Source organism: Anoplopoma fimbria, chromosome 18, assembly GCF_027596085.1.
Source record: "Anoplopoma fimbria isolate UVic2021 breed Golden Eagle Sablefish chromosome 18, Afim_UVic_2022, whole genome shotgun sequence".
NCBI lineage: Eukaryota > Metazoa > Chordata > Actinopteri > Perciformes > Anoplopomatidae > Anoplopoma > Anoplopoma fimbria.
Genome location: NC_072466.1, coordinates 9,663,912 through 9,681,385, shown reverse-complemented (window position 1 = coordinate 9,681,385; position 17,474 = coordinate 9,663,912). Strand labels below are relative to the sequence as shown.

At 39.4% G+C, this 17,474-nt stretch overlaps 2 protein-coding genes across 2 annotated transcripts; one reads left to right on the top strand and one right to left on the bottom strand.

The window, feature by feature from the left end:
* Positions 1-65: 65 nt before the first annotated feature.
* Positions 66-12,530, bottom strand: si:dkey-119f1.1 (Structural maintenance of chromosomes protein 6-like). Its single transcript, XM_054618556.1, has 27 exons — positions 12,442-12,530; positions 11,971-12,103; positions 10,863-10,998; positions 9,779-9,884; positions 9,285-9,421; positions 8,800-8,861; positions 8,591-8,671; positions 8,387-8,488; positions 7,900-8,019; positions 7,472-7,570; positions 7,118-7,264; positions 6,788-6,876; positions 6,504-6,668; positions 5,883-6,061; positions 5,361-5,562; positions 5,121-5,235; positions 4,061-4,221; positions 3,790-3,925; positions 3,453-3,533; positions 3,069-3,239; positions 2,763-2,900; positions 1,882-2,027; positions 1,607-1,732; positions 1,351-1,456; positions 899-1,051; positions 623-720; positions 66-391 (listed from the first exon to the last, which is right to left on the bottom strand). The coding sequence occupies exons 2-27, from the start codon at positions 12,088-12,090 to the stop codon at positions 298-300; spliced, it is 3,270 nt and encodes a 1,089-aa protein (XP_054474531.1). The 5' UTR covers positions 12,091-12,103; positions 12,442-12,530; the 3' UTR covers positions 66-297.
* A 1,507-nt stretch (positions 12,531-14,037) lies between these two features.
* On the top strand, positions 14,038-16,236 carry tmem18 (transmembrane protein 18). The gene is made up of 5 exons (XM_054618709.1): positions 14,038-14,185; positions 14,321-14,438; positions 15,460-15,514; positions 15,659-15,752; positions 15,846-16,236. The coding sequence occupies exons 1-5, from the start codon at positions 14,093-14,095 to the stop codon at positions 15,942-15,944; spliced, it is 459 nt and encodes a 152-aa protein (XP_054474684.1). The 5' UTR covers positions 14,038-14,092; the 3' UTR covers positions 15,945-16,236.
* The last annotated feature ends 1,238 nt before the right edge of the window (positions 16,237-17,474 follow it).

The window sequence follows — 17,474 nt, the reverse complement described above, 5'->3', positions numbered from 1 at the left end:
GATGCAGATCCAAATCAAAATATTTGGACCTACAAACATTTCGATCACCTACAAAACACCAACACTGCAATTTGATTTGGTTTAATGAATTTTAAATATTTCTTACAATGACATCGACAACTTTTCAATTTGTCCATTTTTGAGCCATTTAACATTTGGCAGGGGATATAAAAAAAAAAATCCCCTTACAAAACATTAAACTGCCTATTAAACAGAACTTTAAACAATATGTATAGCTTCCAGTCACTTAGAAAAGTAATCTTTCTCAAGACCGAAGCCAGGATAGCAGTAGCAACACTACTGCTCCTCGTCTTGACTTCTCTGTGTGTTGTTGCCACGGTCTGGATCTTTGAGACGGAGGATGCGGATGATTTTACTCACCGGAAGAGAGCTGAAACAACAAACAGGAAAATGAACAAAGATGTGACAGTGCCGTTAAGGTTAAGTGGCTGATGCTCTGTCTCACAGAAACTAAACGGCAGACTAAAAACCCATGGCCTTCACTCTGGAATGGATTACTTCATCATGGTTCATTTACTAGGTGAATATGCAGTAACTAAGTAAAACAATCACATCCAGGTGGTCTTAGATCTTTGATAAGTGATGTTGTATCAGTGAATACCTCATGCTCTGTGGGGTCAGGAAGATGAACTGTCTGTAGCGTTGACCAGCAGCCACCTTCAGCATCATGTCCATTGATATCCTCCTGTTCACCATGTCCTAATGGAAGAAAACCAAAAACCAACAATCATGTTATCTTTTGATAAATAAGGCTAATCACAGTGAGACAGTTTCAAGTAATGCCAAAAACCCTGCAAATGAACTTTCTACAAACGAAGCAGTGTTAACTCTTGTTCAGACGAACATGCAATATCAATAAAAAACTGTCTCTTATTACCATGTAAACATCAAACTCGTCAAGACAGCGGAAAGGCGCCTCTGTGATGGCCCAAAGAGAGAGAACAAAGCAAACAGTGGAGAAGGAGCGCTCGCCTCCAGACAGAGAGCGCATGTCACTCAAGTCAGCCTTGTTTCCTTGGCCTGGTTGCACCTTCAGAGGAAAGGAGGAGAAATCAGTTTCATTTCACTTTACACCACCTGGATAAAAAAGTGTTTTTAAGAGTAATGACAATCAATGAAAAAGTTCAACCTGTTCTCATTTAGACTTTTCCCTTGGTGCTATATCGTTTAGTCTTTCTTTTAATAGACTAGATGCTGCAAAGCCAACTGCTGACTCTCACAGTTGTTTTTTTTAACTGAACATGTGAACAATAGTTCACAGGTGTTGCACAGAATAACGCTTCAATGAACATTGTTAGAGGGGAAAATGAGGCTTGAGTGTGGTCTTACCGAGATGGAGAGGGTTTCATTCTTGTGGTCAAAGGCCATACTTCCAGTGTAGCCTCTCTGGGCCAGCATGCTATCAAAATAGTATTTACAGCGGGCCGAGAGGAATCTGCAGGGAAAAGTGATCAATTTGGACATGTAAGGAAGAAATAATATACATTTAAAAATATTAAATAAATGAAAGAGCTCCTAATTTCATGTTCACTAGCATTTGCAGTGTAAAGGTCAATTTCCTGGACACAATTTGTTTACATCTCACCTCCTGAGCTGAGCATACACCTGGAGTCTGTGGTTCATAACACTGTCAAGACTTTTGATGAAGCTGTTGAGGTACTTCACTTGCTGTGCCATGTTCTTGTAGTTCTCCAGAGCTTCATGATACTGCCTGAACATGGGAAGAACGTGAGAAAGACAAAGATGTTTAAAACATTTTCATTATGGTGTGAAGATGTAAAACAAATGCTTACACGTATGTGATGACACTACAGTTCAATCAATACATAATCATGTGATACCATGGTCTTAAAGACATACCTCACAACCTCCTCGCGGTCCCCCTGTTGTTCCTGCTGGGTAGTGATCTTCACCTTGAGTCGGTTGATCTCACTGTCTAGACTCCTAGCTGTCCGTCTTACTTCTAGGCGCTCTGGACAGATTTTTGTAGCCTTGGCCACGGATGCCTGAACCGCAGGGTGAAACAAACCATCGGTTTCTGAGACTCCATGCAGGTGATACGACAATGTGCATCATTTATAGCATTCATAATTTAACATTTATTTAAAGTTACAAAAAACAATATATACTAAAGATTCACAATGCTGAAAAGTTAAGTGTGCTCTGTGTTGCTCTGTGCATTCATGAAAGTTTTTCTCTGATCTCAAACTGAAAATGTTGTTCTAGGACCCACACTATTGATTTCACTGAAAGCAGACAGCTCCCCTCTGGGGGTATTCTGGAATTACTGCCTCCCAGTTGTATGCCCTCTCCAGCAAGTCACGTTGCAGTTTACGTCTATGTCTGTCAAAAATGTCATCACTTCATCATTTTATCCTCTCGGACATTTGTGTGAAAATGTCATAATTAGTATATGAATTATTGAGTTATGGACAAAAATGTGATTTGAGAGGTCACAGTGACAAAATTCGCATCAGTTCAACGTTGGGTGTTATGTGGACGTTTGTGCCAGAATTTGAAGAAAAGCGGTCAGGATTTTCCTGAGATATCGCGTTCACAAGAATGGATCGTAAATACAGACAGACAACCCGAAAACATAAGGACCCAGCCACAGCTATGAATGCAAAATAAAATGATACGGAATTGTTCATCTTATGAATTTAAAATTTTAAAATTAGCAACGAAGCCCTGCGGGAAAGACCTTTGCGTCAAGTTGCCCCTTGTATCTCGGTTTTTCACACCTGAAGGTCCTGCTCTTTGCTTTGCTGGTTGGCTTCAAAGGTCTGTATGTTGCGGAGATGGGCACTGCGTTTCTCGTCATAGTGTTTCTTGTGATGTTTGCACTTCATCACATCCTGATCAGCTTTACTCAGCTCCTCCTGTTAAAAGGACAAAAGGACAAGCACACAACGACAAACACATTGATTTAGGCAATTAAGCAATAATACAAGTTGATTTTTAGTCAAATTACAATGATGCCGCTCTAAATCTTTCCTTTATCCCCAAAGACAAGACATCTGAAAACCTGGGGTCTGTCTATATATCACCTTGACTGGGTCTGCTTCCTCAGCGAAGGTGTTGATCTGCTCTTTGTGCTGCTTGTACTCCTGCTCTGCCTTCTCATAGGACGCCTTTAAGTCAGCCATCTGAGCGCGGGCCTCATCGTACTCGGCACGCTTGGACGATATCTTAGACACAATCTCTTGAAGATCTTCCTCCTGTAGTAGAGAGGTGACAGAAGCATATCACCTGAGACACCTCTGCTGATTGCTGAATGGAATGTGACTTATTTGGAGATCATGCATTTATGTGGGTTGTTTCCTTCAGTTAATATTCGGATATGTTCTTTCCTATGTGTATCCACTGAGATAAGTACAATTTAAGTCCATCAGGGCTGATTATTGTTCTGCACTGATGTGTTCTGTACCAACCAGTGGATTGAGGTCCTCTGACTGAGGCTCTTCCATATTTTGTAGGTCCGTCAGCTCCAGCTGTAGCTTTGTGGCCTTATCCTGGAACAAATACACAAATGAATAAAATACATCAGTGTAGAGTACTAGATTCTATTCCTTTTTGATTTAGCAGCTTTTCAACTGAAAGGTCAACTGGTTATGCTATATTTATGCATTGATTTGAAATCACCGTTTAATTTCATGCATTAAACTGGCATGCCAAAAGCTGACATAATAATGATCAGTTTGCCTGTCTGATACTAGAAAACAGAAGGAATTATCATTAGAAATTGTGTGTGAGTGGTAAAAGGGTTACTTTGGTAGTCTTCTGCTCTACTTGGGTTCTTCTCAGCAGCCCTTCGTTCTGTTTGATGTGATCATCTAGCTTTTTCATCTGTTCCTGGTATCGAGATGCCTGAGCTTTCTGGTTCTCTATCTCCTCCTGCAAGTGCCTGAGAGAAAAGAGAGGACCCGGGAGACAGAGAAGTTATTAAGATAGAAGCATTTCGTACGACTACTCCCTGTTGTGAAATGTACGGTGTGTATATTTTAAAAATTGAAGCTAAACAAGTTTATTATCCATCAACCTGATCTCCTCCTCAACATCTCCCGACAGATAGTTGGCCCTGGTCTGCTCAGCAGTGTAATTCCGGTTATTGAAGATCTGATCTCCCTCTTTTGAAAAGGCCTGGGTACAGTTCTGAGGAGGGTTTCTGCTCTGCATCACTCTCCGGGCATCTGTCCGATTCTACACCACCCAAAGTGCACACACACACAGAGTAAAAAACAAAACTCATGTCAATGCACCTAAATCTTCTGAACACTAGTATGTTGTTCACAAGGTGTTTTGCAACTTCCTTCAGGAGTTTTGTAGATGAACTCACAGACATACAGAGTTGATTTGTCCTGTTGTCATCATTTAAAAAAATACCTCAGTCAGCTAGAAACCTTTAGCACATGCATGTCAAAAATAGCTTTGAATACAGCATTATTAGTGTGACATCTCTGGGGCGGCTGTGGCACATGAGGTAGAGCGCTTGTCCCGTAACCACAAGGTTGGTGGTTCAAACCCCTCTACCGGCAACATGCCGAGGTGTCCTTGAGCAAGACACCTAACCCCAAGTTGCTCCCCGGGCGCTTCATTGCAGCCCACTGCTCCTCCAGGATGGGTTAAATGCAGAGAAATAATTTCCCCATTGTGGGACTAATGGAGGCTTAATTATTATTATTATTATTAATAATACATAATGGTGTGATGCATTACAGTAAAATAGTGATTTTAGGACTTTTGTGAATTTGAATCTCTATTCCACATAGGTATTTTACTTTTACGGTTACAGCTTTTGTCTTTTTAACCTTTTCAAATTATCGCCTACACCCCTGCACCACTTATGCAATAAGGAGCTACTCTTCTTTGTCTTATGTAGTCTTGATTTGGGTGATCAAAAACAGTTGCAAAGGGTGTAGCACACCCTAGTCAACTTTAATCAAACTAAAACTATCCAGACACTGAAAATATGGCTTGTGAAAATGCTGAGTGGATAGTAACTTTGGAAAATCACTAGAGGCTGGTGAACAAACAAGTTAATGTCAAGCCCTGCTTGTGTTACTGGGACTTTTCTTTTCTTGTGAAGCAAGCATGCTTACCTTGATGAGTAGAATGCTCTCTATACCCCTTTGATCAATCAAGCAGTTTGCCACAACTGGGTCTTCAATTTCTAGAGCTTGAAGCACGGAGGGGTATTCAGGGTGATTCACGCCCCTGACAAAAAAGACAAAATCAACCAAGACAACTTTCGTTTAAGGGAAACTTCAAGCAAAATGTGTCCTTTAAGTAACAGACTCAAAACTAAGCTGTGTAAATGTGAATATTGTCCATGACCTCACCTCCTTCTTGTATCATGGACTACTGAAAGAAAACTGCTGGTGATGATGGCAGGTCTACGGCCAGTTGGGAACACTTTGGACATGAGGCCCTGCAGCACCTTCTCATCGTCATGGTTATCACAAGTGAAGGCCTGCAGCTGCCCTTTAAGACATACTTCGACAGACAAGGCTAACTCTGGGTCCTTCAGGCTAATATGGTATCCTGTAGATGGGAAGGAAATGTGAAAAGAGATGTAACCTTTTTATTGGGCTTTTAGCATGGCTGGTTAAAGGACAGAAAAACATATTACTTTATAAAAGTGGCCTTTTTACGGGTTTTAAATGGGTCTAACATTGGTGTGCTTTCAAAGGAATGAAGAACTCATCTATACTACATATGTATCTTAATTACCTGCCAGGCAAAGTGCACTGTCACATTGGATGTTTCATTATGCACGATTGTTTGATTGAGTAGGGTGAGAAAAAAACATCAGGCATGGAACAGAAACATTCACCAAAGCACAACTGTGAACCAGGTCTTACCCAGAGGCCCCCGAGGTTTGTGCTTTAACTGGCCCTTTCTGTGAGCTTCCTGGATCGCGTTGAGGAGTGCAGGCATGTGCTCTCCAAAACGCCGCAGGCGATTGGAGCGACTGCTCTCCATAGTCTGCAGGTTCCTTCTCTTGGCCTCGATGGACCTCTGAAGCACTTCAAGCTCTCTCCTGAGGACAGACGGGGGTGGGTGTTAATATTTCACATCTGCAACAGACCAATAAATCTGTTTCTAATGGGTTTTTTTAGGACTGGCTGGGAGCCAATACTCTAAAATCCGTTTTTAAATTTGGGATGGTCCACCCATCGATGTTTCAAAGCCAAACTGCTGAGGACACTTATTAGGCCTATCTGGACTAAAAGACCAGGGAATCCTAAAATCTGTTGCATTTACATTTTAAACTACTGGCAGTGGAAGCATTGACAGAACAGAAAGACTAAGGAACATACTGATATGATTTGTAAATGATAATCTTCTTTCCTATAACCCCAATACATTTATTCCAGCTCAACTTCAACTGTCAGGCACAGAGTGGAGTTTCTTGAACCAACACTTTCTGAACGCGCAGACATTTATTTATGTGCTTTTAAAGCCCAGTTTTTGTTCCCTACCTTATTTTTACTTGTTCTTCCTTGGCACCGTTGCAGACATGCTGATATTGGTCAATCTGCTGGCTGAGAGTGGAGATGTGGTGACCCATGTTTTCGAGCTCAGCCTGTATCCGCCCCGTACGCTCCGTCCTGGCCTGGCTTTCCGCTCCTGATGTCTGGCTGATGCTAGAAGCATGAAAAAAAGGAGATAGCAAAAATTGGAAGGACGACAAAAAGCACAGGGGAGTCAACACAAAACAAATACATGTACAAACTTGAATGCAACACTCAAAATGAGGCCGTACCTCAGTTTGAGATCATTTATCCTTGAGGACAGCTGAACCTTGTCCTTTTCCAGGTCCCTCAGGTTAGCCTTGAATCTGTGGACAGTGACCTAGCTCGCAAACAGAATTGGAGATTAGAAACACTGGTCAGTTACACAACAACCAACACTAGAATAACTTTAACTGGCCTAAATTACATCTGACCAGATGACCAATCAGGAAGATCAGATACACTGCTTTATATTGTGGGAGACTTATTCAATTCACTTGCAGTACTCGAATGAAAGTGACTCAAACAATTGACAGTCTGTCTGCTTTACAGCTGGACTAATGCATTATCTGAACTCTGACCTCACTAGACTTGAGAAGGGTATTTCTTCTCTGGGCCTCAGTCTTGAGCTCGGCGCATTTGGGCTGGAGCTCTTGGACTTGCTGTGTGATCCCCTCCAACTTTTCCTGGATCTGCCTTGATTTCCTCTCAGCTTCCTCGACCTTGTTCTGCATTGTTGCATAAACACAGATCAGAGAAGCGGGGGGGGGTTAAGGTTAGAGGATAGAAGAGTGCTATTCGTGGACAAGTGCTAAATTGCGGTGTGTGTTATCAAACAAGAGCAGTTGTTATTGAATTACTAGGAATTACCGGCTATTCTAAAAACACACACCACACACATTGATTTTATGGAGAATACTACAAAAGTTTCATACCTTCCATTCATCCACCTTCTCATCATATTTCTCTGTAGAATGTCTGTCTGACTGCAGCTTCTCTTTAATTGGCTCCAACTCCTTCTCCATCTCAATCACCTGCAACATATAAGGGAGATTTCTCATCAGGGACCCGAGGTTGATCAGAGAACACTTGACTCCTGTTTGTTTGATCAGAGTGAACACTAATTGGTGATATATACACAGTATTAGAAGATATTGTTGGAAACTACTAATGCTCTGTTCTGAAATTCTTTAATGCTTTTGGGTGTTATCTAGTATATCAACAACCAATGATACAGATGACCACGAGTGTCCGCTGTCGATAAATGATCTTAAAACAGTTATTGCACTAATCCATATTCACAGGAAGGTGGGGGAGTGGATAGAGAAAACTGGGAGAGAAAAAAAGGAGAAAATGATCTCACCAAAGCCCAGGCCATTTGCTTCTGCAACTCCTCCAGTTTGGTGTGCATTTCATCCAAAGATGCCATGCTCTTGTAACGGTCCTCTTTCTCCAGGTACTTCCGCTTCAAGTCTTTCAAGCACTGAAACAGAAATGTAATAATTGTGTATGGTCATATAAAAACATAGTTAAAAAAGAGGAGTAGCTATAATTGCTGGTCAAAGTGTTACACATTTTCATCCACATTGTAGCCTTAAAATTGATTAAGAGTATAGTCCCACATCAATATAATTAATCCTACAATAACTGATATTTTTTGGCCACATGGGACAGTGGAAACACTGTCATATCATCGCATTTATGCAAAACGTTGATTATTTACATTTGGAGTTGTGTTTGTTTCCACCTGTCGAACATCCAGGTCCAATATTTAATCGTCATTGCTCTGTTTTTGTAAAATATTGGTTTATAGCTTCTAATATGAATACGTCAGCCAAACTGATTCTTACTTCACTATGTTGCTCGACTTTATCCTCTGTGACATGCTTGGTGGTTTTGATGTAAACAAAGTCCTCTCTCATCTGATCCAGTTGGGTAGCTTTCATAAAAAACTGAGGAATTAAAATAAAAAAAATAAAGAAAGAAATCACAGTTAAAGTTAACAAATACAAAAGAGAAAAAAATCTTATATAAATGTGTTTTAATACAATCACCTTGTATTTGTCCCCCTCTCCTTTTGAGTGTAGGAAGTATTTGCTCATCTCCTGAGTGAGAACTGACACAGGATTGTTGACCTTTGGAGAAAAGGTAAAAATGACTCCCTCTAACCAATACAATAACACAGGTTTATCCCACAAGATTTCATTTTGTTGTAATGAAGATTAAACAACATTGTAATGTATATGATTTGCATAGCTCATACCTGTATGTTAAAATTGTCCAGGATATACAACAGCTCTTCCTTTTTGGTTGAGACAATTTGACCTAAAAGAGGAAAAAAATACATACGTTTATGAATTGCTAATAATATAGATTCAAGCAGCTATCAGAAGTGGTAATTTGCATACTACACCTTCACACACTCGCCGTCGTGAATTGTGATAAGAATAAATGTATCGTTGTTTAAACATTATCCATCGATCTGATTCTTTTTAACCATCAAAAAATGAATCATTTGGTCTATAAAATGTCAGAAATTGATGAAGAATTCCTTGAGCCTAACGAGACATGAAAAATTGCTATATGTTACTATAATATCCAGACATGGAAAAGCAGCACATTTCCACATGTAAAAGACTGGAGCCACCAACTGTGTACTTAAATTATGATTCCATTACCAGAATAGCTGCCAATTCATAAAAAAAATAAAATAAGAGTATTCTATAACTCTTCTATAACAATCTTTACCTGACTTGCTCCTCAGTTTATAGGTTCTCAACCCCTCACGTGTTATTCTCAGGTCTACAATGATGGCTGTACCATACACCTCAGGTTTGTAAGCGTCCCTTCCTTTGTTACGCAGGGTTATCGATACATCAGCAGAGCTGAGGAAAGGGTAACACACATTAAATATATTACAAGTCCAAAGATGCAACTTTTAGTTTCTTTTGCATGTGATACTTATCAAAATGTCAAACATGATGGGATTTGAGAGTCCTATTCTCTCATAGAGAAAAGACAATAGATACTTGATTCATTGTCCAATTTGCAGCGCTAGTAAGTAAATAAGCCTTCATGGAAGATATGTTTACACCAGAATTTCTTTAAAGTGCAGAGTGGGAGTGAGAAGAACTTGAAGGACAAAATTCATGGAAGGTCTGCCTAAACTGACAGACACTTAAAGCAAATACAACCTGCGTGTCAAAAATGATGTACATTACATGATGTGGTGCAAGGTCTACCTTTCTCCTTCCTTCACAAAACCCTTGAGGGATAAACCTCTGTTTGTGGCATGTGCGTTCCCGCCTAAGGCAACTATGAGAGCTGTCAGAATGGCACTTTTTCCACCTGTCACATAAGCAAAAAAACAAATATTTTTTATACTGAAATAAACGAAAGAACAAAATCAAAGATAAAAAGGATTACAGAAAATACAGCATTCTAGAAAGATTTAGGTTTAAGCCATTACACAGATCCAACTTTTGGATCATTCATGATAAGTGAAAAAAAAAGCGTCTGCTAAATGACTGTAATGTAATGTAAATGTAAAGTGCACTTGCACAACTTAAAACTCTGAGCACTGATCATATAAATTAATGATGGATATTTACAGAGATACGTGGGATTGTCCTGATGACTTCAGAACAGCACATGTTGAACTCATAGTATGAAGAAATAAATATTTAACACTAACAGAAAGAAAAGCTAAATCCACTGCCACAAATATTTAATTGTTTATCGAATGAAACAAAAATGAGTGTAGACGGTTGATCAAGATATGATGATTTGGTGCAAGTTTTTCTTCCTACATGTGGTTTAAAAAGTGAGGTGTTTAATTATAGGACAGCAAAAGTCTAAACACAGCAAAAGTCTAAACACTGTATACTAATAGGGGCGGCTGTGGCGTAGTGGAGAGCAAGGTAGTTCTCCAATCAGAGGGTCGGTGGTTCGATACCCGGCTTTGGCAGTCGATGTGTCCTTGGGCAAGACACTTAACCCCAAGTTGCTCCCGAAGGCTTGCCATCGGTGTGGACTGGATGTTGCATGAATGTTAGTTAGAGTCTGATGGTGGCACCTTGCATGGTAGCCTGTCATCAGTGTGTGAATGGGTGAATGATATGTAATATACTACTGATTGTAAGTCGCTTTGGATAAAAGCGTCTGCTAAATGACTGTAATGTAAATGTAAATGTAATGTATAACAGGTTAGGTCAAATTTAGTGCTATAGTTCAAGGCACAGACTTTCACTTGCTTCTGCAATAGGAAACAAGGATTAATCTTGAATTAGTTCAATTAACCCTGAATACCACAGGGGCCACACTCACTTCCATTATTGCCGACTACGAAGTTGACATTGGAACCAAACGTGAACGGGCCAAGGAGAGAGTGGCACATGAAGTTCTTCAGTGTGATGCTCTCCACAATCCCTGCATCACTCACCACCTCACCAGCACACTGCACCTAAACACAGGGGAACTCTGCATGTCATTTCACATATACTTTATGATAGTAATATATACAACGCTACTCGGTATGTGTTTTTAACTTTTTTTTACATTCTCAGAAACTAAGTAAAGACAGACAGAGTACACTGGCTCCCTGTAAGAGCTCGCATCCAGTTTAAGACTCTGGTGCTAGCCTACAGGGCAGTGAAAGGAACAGCTCCTTCCTATCTCCAGGCCATGGTCCAGCCCTACACCCCCGCCCGACCACTTCGCTCTGCTGCCTCGGGGCGATTGGTTGCCCCGTCGCTCAGAGGTCCCTGCGGCCGATCCACCCGGTCACAGCTTTTTTCTGTCCTGGCCCCTCAGCGGAGGAATGAACTCCCCACTGACGTCAGGACAGCAGAGTCGCTGCCCATCTTTCAGTGCAGGCTGAAAACTCACCTCTACAAGAAGTACTACCCTGAGCCTTCCACTTAGCACTTATTGTATTCATATTAGTTTGTTGCTGCACTTATTGTATTCATATTAGTCTGTTGCACTTATTGTATTCATATTAGTCTGTTGCACTTATTGCATTCGTATTAGTTTGTTGCGCTTATTGCATTCTTATTAGTTTGTTGCACTTATTGTATTCGTATTAGTTTGTTATTAGTTTGTTGCACTTATTGCATTCTTATTAGTTTGTTGCACTTATTGCATTCTTATTAGTTTGTTGCACTTATTGCATTCTTATTAGTTTGTTGCACTTATTGTATTCGTATTAGTTTGTTTCTGTACTTTTGCTCTGGTTTATGCTCTTAGATGCTCGTTTAAGAAAGGAGATGCACTTAGTAGTTCTCTTGAATACCTATGTTGAATACACTTATTGTAAGTCGCTTTGGATAAAAGCTAAATGATTGTAATGTAATGTAAAGTAAAGGGAAAATAGATGATAATGTCCCTGTAGGAGCAAGATCTTCAGATACGGGAGGAGAGTGACGGTACAAACCTGTCCATTCTGTGCTGGCTCTTCCTGGTCACTGTCTTCATCCTCCACGTCTTCCTCCGCAGCAGGTCTGACCCGTTTGTTGGGGTTGTCTCCTACAGCGCTGCTTTTCCTTTTCGACATCTCGCTCACCTAACTTACATTTGGGATGAAAGGAAACTGAAAGTAAACACACAGCCTCGATTCAAGTGGCGCAGACAGTCAAGCTGAGGGTTTAAACTGCAGCTCTTATTGGCTTTGTAATGCCACAGGTCGACGCTCAACGAAAACGAAAGTAACGTCAGAACGTTACATCGGGTTGGTCGTTACACTCTAACTTAGCTTAGCTGGCTAACAGACGCTTCATGCTAAACAGAATGCTAACAGCTAAGATATTCAGCCGGACAGCAGCTGGGTGTGTTTGTGTTGGTTTTGAGTCGTTGTAAGAAGTAGCAAAGACCGGCTTGTTCGTTTGTAAAGTGACTGTTTACCGACCGTGGTTGGAGGCAGCCGCACACAAACACAGACTGTCTGGGAGGAGGGTGGACCATGGTGCCGCTGCTCATCGAATTCGCGCCCACTATTTCCGGGGTAATCTCGCGAGGATAGACGAGTTCACGAGAACACGCAAAAGATCATTTGCATCATAAACATGATACACCTATGAGCCTACAGGAGCATATACACAGCACCAGTCAAACGTTTGGACACACCTTAGTTTAGTTTAGTTTAGTTTAGTTTAGTTTAGTTTAGTTTAGTTTATTTGCACAATTGAAACATAACAAATAACATTGATCAATGATATTACAGTGCAGGAAGAGGCAGAAAGCCCACTGGGCTTATTTGAAGCCTCCACCTATATAATATTTTTTTTTAAATCACAATACTATAACGAATACAAAAAGAAAATACATATGGTATGAAATATTGTTGAAAAAGCATTTTTACAAGATATGATTTATAATAATAATACATTATAAACAACAAGAAAACAAAGGGAAAAAAATGAGTCAAGATGTGAATGAGCATGAGTGTGTGTGTGTGTGTGTGTGTGTGTGTGTGTGTGTGTGTGTGTGTGTGTGTGTGTGTGTGTGTGTGTGTGTGTGTGTGTGTGTGTGTGTGTGTGTAAGTTCATATGTGTGCATTTATGTGCGTGTAAGAATAAGTCGGGTTTGATTTTGATTAAGGGGATTTGGGTTTGTATCCCTGCATTTACTCCTACACAAAAGTAATGCTACAAGTCCCTATGAATGCAACAACTAGAGATTAAAAATACAAACTGAAACATGGAATACATATAATACATATGGAAAGTAATTACAAAACAGGGGTAAGATTGTCTTTTACCTTCTTACACCTTCTCATTCAACTACTTTGAAGAATCTAAAATATAAAACATATTCTGGTTTGTTGAGCATTTGTTTGTTTACCACATAATTCCATATGTGTTCCTTCATAGTTTGGATATTAATCTACAATGTAGAAAAAAATAAAAAAAGAAAGAAAGAAAAACCATTGAATGAGAAGGTGTGTCCAAACTTTTGACTGGTACTGTACACAGTACTCTAACAATATAATAATACAATTCAGATAGACAACTTAAATAGAGCAGAGACAAGAATAAGTAATACAAACAAGAATTAAAGTTTGTTTTTTTTACTTGATAGCTTTAAATTGATTTGAGATAGCCCTGCTGTTGTGTTTGTTTGGGATTTTTGTTATTTCATTTTTTTTTTATCCACTTTGTGTTTTATTTCATTATGATATTCGCAGAAGTATTTTTGTTGATTGAGTCATATAAATAGGCCTTAGTTATTTTCTAAAAAAAAAAATCTTAAAGTAGCAAAAGACTTCAGTCCTGGTGAATGTAGAATTTATATGAGTGAAAACAATTACATTTTGTTTGTGTTGATACATGAGCAACAAACAAGTGGGTACAGTGGAGAAACACGTCAACACAGCATTTTTTTATTTATAGATACTGAGCAAAAACTGTATATGAGAAGGGAGAATAAACCCGAGGGTAGCTGTAATGCAACGTGGATACAAACCAACGAAGAAGAAATCACCCTGTGACGTAATTCTACTGCGACAAAGCAGCCTGGGCTTGTTTACAGACGCTTAGGCTGAGCAGGGTTTTGTGAAAATGACGGAGCAGAAAGCAGAGAATATCAGCTCTATCCCCATCGATGGGTTCAGCAATATCAGAATAACATCCATATGGACGTTTCTCGTGTCTGTAAGTTACATTTCATTCCTCTCGAGGGGCTAGCTAGCTACGAGTTAACGTTAGCTATCCCGGCTAATAGCCTCTCGGGGCGGTTATATTACGGTGACAGCTGCCCCAATATGTGCTTTTATTTACTGTCCATAGGTGCAGTGGTCGGAGACTTGGCTCATCGGCCTGCTGGTGTTCCATGTTGTGTGTTTGTTTCTGACCGTGGTGACGTGTAGGTACTACAGAGCTCAGGTCTGTCACTTCCTGGTCATGGGTAAGTGAATAAAAGAGATGCCTACAATGACTGTACTTAATGGAATCTGTGTATTGTTAGCCAGTATAACTACACACTTTTCAGTTAGTTGTAATATTAAGTCAACTATCAACTTACTAACGTTATTTCCTGTATTCATACCTTTTTATTTTTCACACCCTCATTACTAAAACACCTCACTGTTTGTCAGACATTTTACATTACATTTAGCAGACGCTTTTATCCAAAGCGACTTACAATAAGTGTATTCAACATAGGTATTCAAGAGAACTACTAGTCACCAGAAGTCATAAGTGCATCTCATTTCTTAAACAAGCATCTAAAAGCATAAACCAGAGCAAAAGTACAGAAACAAACTAATACGAATACAATAAGTGCAACAAACTAATACGAATACAATAAGTGCAACAAACTAATACGAATACAATAAGTGCAACAAACTAATACGAATACAATAAGTGCAACAGACTAATATGAATACAATAAGTGCAGCAACAAACTAATATGAATACAATAAGTGCTAAGTGGAAGGCTCAGGGTAGTACTTCTTGAAGAGGTGAGTTTTCAACCTGCTCCGAAAGATTTATCACAAGATTGACCTAAAATTGATAATCAGGTTTTACAGCATCATATTATGTATTCTTAATTATATACATAAGCAACAATACAAATTTGTGTACATGTGATTAGAGGCACACTACATTGCTTTCAAACTTTGATTTGTTTAATTGTATTGTTATTTGTATGTGTTTCTCTTCTCCTTTTTGTCATGTTTATCCCTGGTCTGCTTCTGCTCATGTCATTTTAAATGTCCCTCATGGGTATCAAAGTTTCATCATATTTTCAGTCAAGCAATGACAACTTCATATCAGTGTGTGTTACCAGTAAAGACTGAAGTAGATCTCAAAACCAGATAACAGACAGTTTATCCTGTAAATCTCGTTGGATCGGTTTAACAAGATTATACATTTAAATGTTGTGGCTGTATTGTTTACTGACTGACATTATCTCTATCTTACAGTTGGCCTGGTGTACAGTGCTGAATATTTAAATGAGCTGGCAGCCATGAACTGGAGGTAGGACCATTCATTATTCAGCAGAAAACTATTTTGCTACTTTCATGTGGGAAATAATGTGTATGTAGAGGCTCTGTTGTTCAAGAACAGGACATCTTCAGTCATTAAGAAAATTTCATGAAGTGTATTTTTTTTATTTTGCAGGTCCTTTTCTAATTTCCAGTACTTTGATTCCAAGGGCATGTTCATATCTTTGGTGTACTCAATTCCTCTCCTGCTGAACACAGTCATAATTGTGGTAAGCTTTATTTTTCATCCTCAACCTTGTTACATCAAATAAAATGTTAAAGGTACAACACCATACGTGAATGTTTGTGTTTTACATTGACAGATGGTGTGGGTGTACAGGACATTTTCCACTATGACTGAGCTGAAGATACTACAGCTCAAGCAAAAGGCCCGCAGAGAGAAGAGGGAGAAGAATGACTGATCCCTCTCCTTATGTCCGAATGGGCTCTGTTGGGAGGTATTAAGAATTAGTGTCTCTGCCATGCTAATCCTGAATTTTGGAGGAAGAAGCAGATTTCTTCTTGTGACCATAAATAGACTGTCCATTGGTGTCGGTCAGGACTGGGTGTCTGTTTCTGGCAACAACTGTTGAAAGATGCCAGCGAAATACTGTACACTATGATACACAAGGACCAAAGGACATTTAACTGTTTTTATTCAATGTTGTAAAGTTGTTGAAATGTACAAAGAAAGATAAAGTTTTTTTGAATTACTTTCTATGTAACTGTTGATTTGCAGCTCTTAAGTTAGATTTAAGACTGCAGAAGGGCGTTATATGGATCATGGAGAAGGGAAAAAAAATAACTTATGTGTTATCATGCTGTCCTCATTATTTGTGTAATGAGGACTTCAATAGGTTAAGCATAAATACATAACTGGTCATTATCAATCTGTTGACTAAGATAAGGTAAGAGCATATTGACAAAAAATGTCCTCATAATCTTTTGGGGCATCTCACAGGAAAGTCATAAGGCATTTACTTTGTTCAACAAATCCTCAACAGGCTACTGTGTTCTAAACTCACATTAGAATACATAAGTGTAATGCGCTTTACTTGCACCCAGAATTAGTCAAATTTGTGTTACAGCTCTCACACGGTGGGGAGGGTTAAAGGGGGGAGTAAGGTCTCATGAGGAGGCACAGTTCGCCACGTGAGGCTGTTTCATGAAACTGGGCTAACCTCTTGTTGCAAAACAGTAGACCTTTTTCACAGCAGACATTTTGACTTATATTTAAGTGTCCTAGTATGCTATGACTTTGTCACAGTGAGCCAGCATGAACAATATCAATGAACCAACATCCAGATGGAATTAGTCGTCCTTCATTTTATTATTAACACCTTTGCTTTTTCTGTTTGAAATGTCAAGAGTGTCTGCTGTGAAAAAGACCGGTATCTTCACCTTCACTGCAGATGTCATTAAAACAAAAGCACCCAATTTCACCAAGGAGGCAGAAGAAAGGCTAGTGTTCAGGGTCAATGTATAAATATGCAGGCCTCTTGGTCTGTTATGTTATGAATTTACTATTATTACAAATTATTGATTTATTAAACTTGTTTGGATTATCTGTGTATGAAATCTGCCAAATGTTGTGGCTTTACTCCTCCAGAATATACAGTATGAACACCAAAAGGCCTTCATAGACAAATGAATGACCAAACCGTATACGCAAAATACTCTGCATTATTAAAAAAATTAACACAAAAGATAAGATAATCCTTTATTAGCGGGGAAGCTGTAAAAGGCTGCCACTCGTGCGGTGTCGGAAGTCAAATTTTCAGGTAGAGATACAGAAATTCCGCTTAAGTAATATACACTGAAACTGCTACACAGTATGTCTGTATAAGTCAAGTTCAGTCATCCACATTAACGAAGGTGTCTGTTAATGTCTGAACACTGCAGCAAAATGTACAGGTCAAAACTGAAACCTCTATAGTTTCAGTTAAGGCTTT

Bases quoted from the DNA above. Each gene is read 5' to 3' on its own strand.
- si:dkey-119f1.1 (XM_054618556.1), bottom strand. From the start codon at position 12,090: ATGTCGAAAAGGAAAAGCAGCGCTGTAGGAGACAACCCCAACAAACGG. The intron at 7,265-7,471 runs GTATGAAACTTT...GCAACAATGCAG, and splicing joins AGAAGGTGGATGAATGGAAG to AACAAGGTCGAGGAAGCTGA. The intron at 6,669-6,787 runs GTACGGCCTCAT...TCATGCTTCTAG, and splicing joins ATAAATGATCTCAAACTGAG to CATCAGCCAGACATCAGGAG.
- tmem18 (XM_054618709.1), top strand. From the start codon at position 14,093: ATGACGGAGCAGAAAGCAGAGAATATCAGCTCTATCCCCATCGATGGG. The intron at 14,186-14,320 runs GTAAGTTACATT...TACTGTCCATAG, and splicing joins TATGGACGTTTCTCGTGTCT to GTGCAGTGGTCGGAGACTTG. The intron at 15,515-15,658 runs GTAGGACCATTC...TTTATTTTGCAG, and splicing joins CTGGCAGCCATGAACTGGAG to GTCCTTTTCTAATTTCCAGT.